Below are 7,451 nucleotides of genomic sequence, written 5' to 3'. Positions count from 1 at the left end.
AAAAAAAAAAAAAAAGAAAGAAAAAAGAATTCGAAACGCGATCCACGCGTTAAACGCTGCCATCTTGTATCAAATTGGATTCGAAGAATTGGAGGAGGATTCCAAGATTTAATTGCGGCCGCAAAACGCGAAATCTCGAATCTTCCCGGATTTTACCAACTCCTCCCTCCCTCCCTAGACAATTGCTGGCAAGCCAGAGAGGCAGTTCGAACTAGGGCTGAATTACACGTCGAGGAAGCGAGCCCTTGGGCCAAAGACGGAATTTCGCGAGAGGAAGCGAGGAGCATCGGGGGGAGAGGGAGGGAACTCGGGCATGAAACTGGACGGAGAGGGAGAGATGGAGGGAGGGAGATGGATATACAGTGGAGAGAGTGGAAAGAGTGACAGAGGAGGTGGGAGGGGTGTGTACCGGCAACGAGCGGAAGATTTGCGAATAATTAGGTGGGCCGACAATAGCCGGGGTCCCGTGGCAGACCGGATACACAATGTGGCCTGCCACCACCGGGATAATAGACAGAGAAGAACGACTCTATGGGGTTTTAGGATTCGACGGACATAATGGCAACTGGCCCCATTGTCTACGTAGCCTGCAGACTGCCAACATCCGCTTTCGAGGGCGGCTCATCTGCATCCCAGCCTTCAACCCCTTCGAGTGTTTGGTTTCCAGCATCGTGGATGCAAATTTCCATCCCCGCGGATCCTCCCCGACCCGTTCGATTGCCATCGATCACCGGTGGAACAACCAACACCCGGACCTTGTATCGACCCCCATTGTTCTTAGGAAAGAGGAAACTATTGTGGGGTGGGTGGTGGTGGTGGTGGTGATTCGTTGGTAGGCGTAACGTTAGGTTAGGCACGTCTGGGCTGAAGAAGGAAGATTCAGAAGAAGTATGCCTCGTAGTTCTTCCGAGGTTTTTTCTTTTCTTTTCTTTTTTCTTTTTTTTTTTTTTAACGAGAGAAAATGAATTTAAAAATTCGTTTTCAAAGGGAGGATGCAGATTTAATTAATTGTGCGATTAGGTAGATATTATTCCCTGTTCGACAGTGTAAAAATCATAATAGACTGTTTGAATAATAGTTATTATTATTTGTTGGAAATATGGAAATCGAATTTGTATATCCAAGCTTGATTTTTTATTCTTCTCTGAGAACAATTTCAAGAAGAAAAATATTTACAATACTAAATTATAGTCTCTACTAAATCATACAATCACTCGTTAAATCAAATACTCGAAACTTCTATCAAGAAAATTGCATTCATCTTGCGACGCTTTTACGACATTTCATTTCGAAAGAAACGTTCTTCCGTTAAACTCTTCTTCAAACTATAACGCTATAACCTATCTCGAAACATCTCGTAGAATCGAAATCCCCGTGTAACAACACGATCCTTCAATTAATAATTCACGAAGTAAATCGGCGAGGCCGTGACTGGCCCCATTCATCCAGCCAGTATCCAGCTCCACTCTCCTCCGTGCTTCTCACGAATCCACTCTCCATGCGAATCCCTTCGAGAGGCAACCGCGACCCAGTTTCGCAGTTCGATCCTCGAACGCCGATTCACCCGATCCGATCCGATCCGATCCGATCCGTCCGACTTCTTACGACGAATCTCCATACGACCGTTTCCGACTTACTACAATTCCCTTCGATCGTACGGAAGAAGATGTGATCCGTGCTCACACCGTGGGATTTTCAGTCACCGAAAAATAAATCGCTCGACATCGTTATGCTAATTCGCCGGGTCCGGTTAAACGCGCGCTCCACGGCTTCTGTAGAGCTGGAAAAAGATGTCGTCCCTTTCTCGCCAGAGCTTCTCCTGCATAAAATCACCCGTGTGTATATGTGTGTGTGTGTGTGTGTATAGTAGTAGAGTGATACACAGGGACCCCTCTGCGCTTGTGCACGCACCACGAACGCCCCGATCTAATGTATGCGGCCACGCCGCGCTGCTGCTACCTGTCTTACCCTGAGAACTCGAGAACCGCATTGTGATTTTAATCGCCTGCTCTCCAGGTCAGCCTAACCGGGGTCAGGGTCACTGCTGAATTATTTAAATTACGCAACCCGCCCTCCTTCCGCCGGCAAGACGAGTTTGCGCCTGTGTGCATGCAACTCGGCGATACTCGGCCGAGGTGAACGAAGGGGGAGAGATGGGTGGAAGAAAAAAGGTGAAGGGGTGAGGTTTATTGAGGAAGGCTGGTGGTCCTTCGATGAGGAGTAGACGAGATTTGAAATATCTTCGATTCGTTCCTTGATAATATGATAGATGCCGATGAGATTTCGTTTGGTTTTGATGTTTGTGCGTGGGAAAAAGGTATGGATGGAAGGTATGGATCTTTTCGATTATGGTAATTTCTGTTGTGCCACGTCGTGAGAGGGAGAAAGGGATAGGAATGTTATTCGGAGAGGAGGGGGACAAGATTTTTGGCGAGCGAGGTGGATGGAGCGAGCGGGTTTTTAGGTCAAGATGTTGGTTGGATTAAAGGTAAACGTTTAATTTTTCTCGTGGCTGCAAAATTTATGATTCGAAGCGATCGTGTAAAGTGGTTCACGCGTGGATGAATCTGTGTATAAGAAATTACTCGATACTCTTTAAGTGTAAATATTTGTTTCCGAATGTTTTGCAAATGACTGAGAATTAAGTAAGAAGTATTCATATCGAGAAATAAATCATATTTATGACAATATTTTATTTAAAAGGGAATTAATTTTAATTTTTTTTTTTCGTTAGACTATATCTATATTTGAATTTTAATTTTTACCAGAGAAATAAATAGCAAATAAATATTCAAAAATTCAGACGTACAAATTTATCTAGATTAAATGGTTCGTAAAATAAAATTATTTTTTTTCTTTTTCCCACGAAAACATCCTTCCAATCGAATTATATATCATCCACGGTTCATCGAAGAATTTGAATATATCGATCGATTTATTTTATCGAATCCTTTGGTGCCCGGATTCTTTTTCTCAGGATCGAAGTCGCGATGCCCCACCGGGATCCGGACGAGAGAAGGAATGACACGAGCGGGGGGTCCAGTATGCAAAACGGGCCCGTTTTCCGGCCTCCCTGAATATTGATGTGTAGCCGGGTATGCAAATGAGCGTGAGAATGCAGCTCGTGCCGGATGGTGACGCGAATAGACGAGCCGGAAGTAAGCCAATACCCCGCCTTCTCCCTCCTCGCAACGTGCCCATTCTTTTGCCGAGGTCGAATTATAGTCGTTGACTTTTTCTTACGCGATCTTTCGGGAGTGGCGAGAGATTTTATCAATCCTCTCTTTTTTTCCTACCCGATGCACCGGATGCATCGTTCAGAATGCTTCGTTTGCTTCGAAATGGAATTTTGCAAAATGAAATCTACACGCGATTTTTCTTTTTTTTTTTCTTTTTTCAATAAGAAGATGAGAAGATTCTTGTTGGATGAAATTTTAAGAATTGAATTTCGAGGATCATTGGTATTCCAATGATTCGATTAAATTCGTTCTCTTTCTTTTTATTCAGGATTGGAATCTCGATGATTCGAAATCGAAAATTTTGGAAAATGAAATTAAGATTCTTGTTAAAATTTCAACAGTTAGATTTCGATAACTTCAAGATTCAATTGTTAACTTTTTTAAAACAATAGAATCATTTCAGTAAACGAATGTTAATTCAGCTTGAAAAAAGTATTTAATAAAAATTTTTTAATTCATTCTTTTTACTCTGCATTTCATTCATACAATGTGTTATTATAAAATGAAACTCTGAAATGAATATGCAATTATCCCATCACATGAGATCATAAGCTTCCACAAATTACCGCGACAATTTTAAAAAACTGGCCCAAAACGTTCCCTTCAAAACCCATAAGGAAAGCAATTCCATATCGAAATCGTTGGAAATCGGGTGGTGGCAATAAACTTCTCGACGAAGATTTCGCCATTTCCAGCCCCTCGTAACGTTCAGCCCCGTTGAAATATCTGGCTGGAGGTTTGCTGCCACCAAAACGGGACGTGGATAAACAACGTGGAATTAAATATACAATAAAAGCGGCCGGTTCCGGACACCGAAAGGGCGTGGTGGGGGTGGAAAAGAAGCGAAACTGCTTTACCGGCTGCGCGACATTTCAACCTCCCCCCTGCCCCACCACGGATGCGGCAGCCGGCCGCATAAATAAATCCAATTGGCTCGAATAAAATGTACGAAACGAAGTCGCGCCAATGGCCGGGTATGTATTTTATTTTCTCTCGTTTTACTTTCCACCCCCGGTGTCAGGCCAACCAGCCAGCCATCCACCCACCCGCCCTGCCGTTTCCTTCCCCTACTCCACCTATTCCCTTTTTCCTTCGCGCTCTTCGTACGCTCTTCGACGAGCGGCGTACCGGCACATCGGTGCCTCTGCCTCTGCCTCTGCGTCGTGGAGCCACGATGGGATAATTCAATCGTGACTTTTCACGGATTTCCCATCGAAACACGCCTGATGGGTGGGAAGCTTTCGTTTTTTCGCCCTAGACAGCGCTTCGTCTTTCTAGAATTCTTCTCCCTCGTGGTTCTTCCTCGTTTCGAGTTCTCCTCTTCTTCGATATAGGCTTCCAAGTGTCTGGAAACGGTGAGGATAAGTGTCACAGATTTGCAAATTTAAAATACGTAATTATTGTTTTGATTGTATTCAGAATACTGGTGGAATAATTTTTTCAATATTGTTTGAAAGAAGTAGTGAAAGAAAAAAGAAGAAATTATATAAACAAAACTTATTGTGAAACGTTATTCGAATAATTTGAACGCAAAATGAGTCGTGTAATTTATAATTTAATTCTTTGTTCGAAAAAAATTATCCAAATCAATTAATACTCTATAAACTCAATTTCAAACCTTGGCCTTATTATCTGACTTTTATCCAAATGGACTTTTCTTCCAATTAATTCTTGCAATCGACCTTATCCGCGAATACCTATCGACAACAATTATCTTTACGATCATCATTACAATATAAACATTTACTTCACAAATATTCAGCATCGATAACGAAACAATTACCTTAAATGCCTCGATATTCGAAGAAAAAAAAAATTAGGAAACTTTTCCGCAATTTTTCCCAATAAAGCTCTTCAGAGGACACGAGCCTCTTTAAAAGCTGGCGTACGAAAACTGGATCAAGCTGGAGGGAAGATTTCTTCACAAGGCAAGGGGAATCTCGTTGAGGCAGGTCACTCCTCGTAATTACCTTCTCTCACGGAAGTGGCCCGCGTGCGCTTCAACGTGGTCGGCCCTTCTCAATCTCGCCCCTTCATCCCCTACAATTAAACCCACCGACAATTAAATCGATAAAGCACGCCCCCTTTATGCCGATGTCCCTTGTGCGCTTGTGAGTAATACACTCCTCTTCGCCCCAATTTTACACAGGAGGAACCGTCCAAATTTGCCGGTCCGTCGTTGAGATCGATCCCGTTTAATAACGCGGCCCGATCTCTCCTCGTGTAATTTTCGATCGAGTATCTTCGCCAAGCTTCTGTAATCGAACTCTGTATTTATTGAGGTAAAAATTAGTCGGGTAACGGGTAATTTTCGAGAAATAATTGGAGCGGATGGGATCCTCGAATTGGATCCTGTGAAAGAGTTTCGATGATCGATGAGTATTTTTGATGGATATGCGATTTGTAATGCATTTTCTCCTGTTGCAAAGAAGAAGATTTTATCTAATGGAATTTGTCCATTTTAATTCGATATACTACGTTCGTTGAAATGGTTTGGTATATAAACAATGGTATATAAACGATGGATAATCCCTCGTGTATCGTAAAGGAACGATAGTTGAAAGGAAATATTTGGAAAGGAAGAGGAGATAATGGTTATTGTGAACTCTGGAAGAAATGAATATTGTTTTTTTTTTTTTTTTTAAACACTTCCTATTTAATATTTCGTAATTCCTATTTAAAATTTCCACGTTCGTAATTACATTTATTCATTGGCATTGAAATTATTAATTATATTATCCAATTAAAATTGGTTGCTTTACATTTACTTTCCTTAATGAAAAATTTAAATTATTATTATTGTTGTTATTATTATTATTATTATTATTTTGTATTTATTTCATATTACACCTATGAATATATTCATCGATTTACATTTTTGAAATTGCAATTACTTTTAAGGAATGTGTGTTGTTATAATAATTATTGTTATAAAAGAAATTACGAAAGAATGGAATAAAGAAATCAGGGGGAGGGAAGAACGACCTTGCGGCTGCAATGTTGGAATGTTAGAACGAATTTATCTTGAACTGTAGCCCCGGGGCAGCTCGATAATTTATGTGTTGCGGGTGTAAGGTGATGAAACAAATGAAATTAAATGTATACTGTATATGGAAGGTAAACAATGCGTGTTGCGTTTCATCACTGGGAAGTCCATGTTAACATTAAGCAATTAGATAGCACTTGGTTTCCACCGTGAAATTAAACGACATTGCTGGAAAACACGTAAACGCGTATTTCTCGAAACATGTGACGTGACTGATGTTCCATGAAATTTAGAATGTCGTAACCTTAGTCATTTTGCAAGCTTCTTTTCCTAAATGGAAACACGAGATTGAAAATCTTTTGACAAAAAACGAGTTGAAAAAATCCTAGTCGTGAAAGTTAAGTTCTTGGCTGATAACTAAAAGTCTATTATCTCAGAGAGAAAGTTATTCCATGAAGATTGTCCATCAAACGTAAGATTGTTAAACGTCGTTTAAAAGTTAATTTTCAAAGCCATTAAATTTTATCTAATATATTCCCCATAAAGATTATTGCTAATTACTACTTAGATGCTATTATACATTCATAGAAAATTTAAAGGTGTACACAGTATACACGAGACAAATCTCCATTTATATAGTTTCGTTCATAAAAATACTATATTTGCATAAATATATGTATTATTACGTGTTATTAATTAGAAATCTTTCCAAAATTGCTATATTTCCATCCAAGCTATCCACATTTTTCACTTTCATTATTTGTTAAATACATTTTTTCAATCCCTTTCAATAATCCTTAATACCTTCAAAACTCGTTTCTTCACGAACATTATTATATTTTACCAATAATCTCGTTCAACTCAATTTTTTTTCATTACTGTTTCGAATTAGAAACGACTCGTTTACACGGAGAATATAAATACTTACACTCATCTTTCTTAAAAAAAAAAAAAAAGAAAATTGTCAAAATTCACAGAAAATTCCCTGATCAAAGATAAAAACTGAACATAATAACTGATCTAAACAATTTTCATCGCGTTATCAAAAACGAGATCGTCGAAGAGGATCGGATTTTTTTTCTTTTTTTTAATCGAACAACGAAGATGATAACGGTGCACGAACCTTTTTGGGGGAAAAACCGGATAAGAACCAACACCGCCATCTGTTATGGGTGATAAGAACGAGGGGTTCCTTCGCAGTTTCCGGATAAGCCGCACGGGCTGGG

The 7,451-nt window shown here is 40.0% G+C and overlaps 1 protein-coding gene across 2 annotated transcripts in view; it reads left to right on the top strand.

The window, feature by feature from the left end:
- Positions 1 to 7,451, top strand: part of LOC102671133 (UPF0489 protein C5orf22 homolog) — an 834,013-nt gene that overhangs the window by 561,247 nt on the left and 265,315 nt on the right. Inside the window, exon 6 of one of the 2 annotated variants that reach the window (XM_006618906.2) lies at positions 544 to 928. The exons of the other annotated variant lie outside the window; for it this stretch is intronic. Coding sequence (XP_006618969.1) covers positions 544 to 825 — 282 coding nt within the window. The 3' untranslated portion in view covers positions 826 to 928. Of the gene's footprint in view, positions 1 to 543; positions 929 to 7,451 lie in introns of those variants that run through there. 2 annotated transcript variants of the gene reach the window in all.

This window comes from Apis dorsata, unplaced genomic scaffold (genome assembly GCF_000469605.1).
Source record: "Apis dorsata unplaced genomic scaffold, Apis dorsata 1.3 scaffold_382, whole genome shotgun sequence".
NCBI classification, from domain to species: domain Eukaryota; kingdom Metazoa; phylum Arthropoda; class Insecta; order Hymenoptera; family Apidae; genus Apis; species Apis dorsata.
The sequence above is the reverse complement of the archived record's forward strand: the minus strand, read 5'-3'. Positions and strand labels throughout refer to the sequence as shown.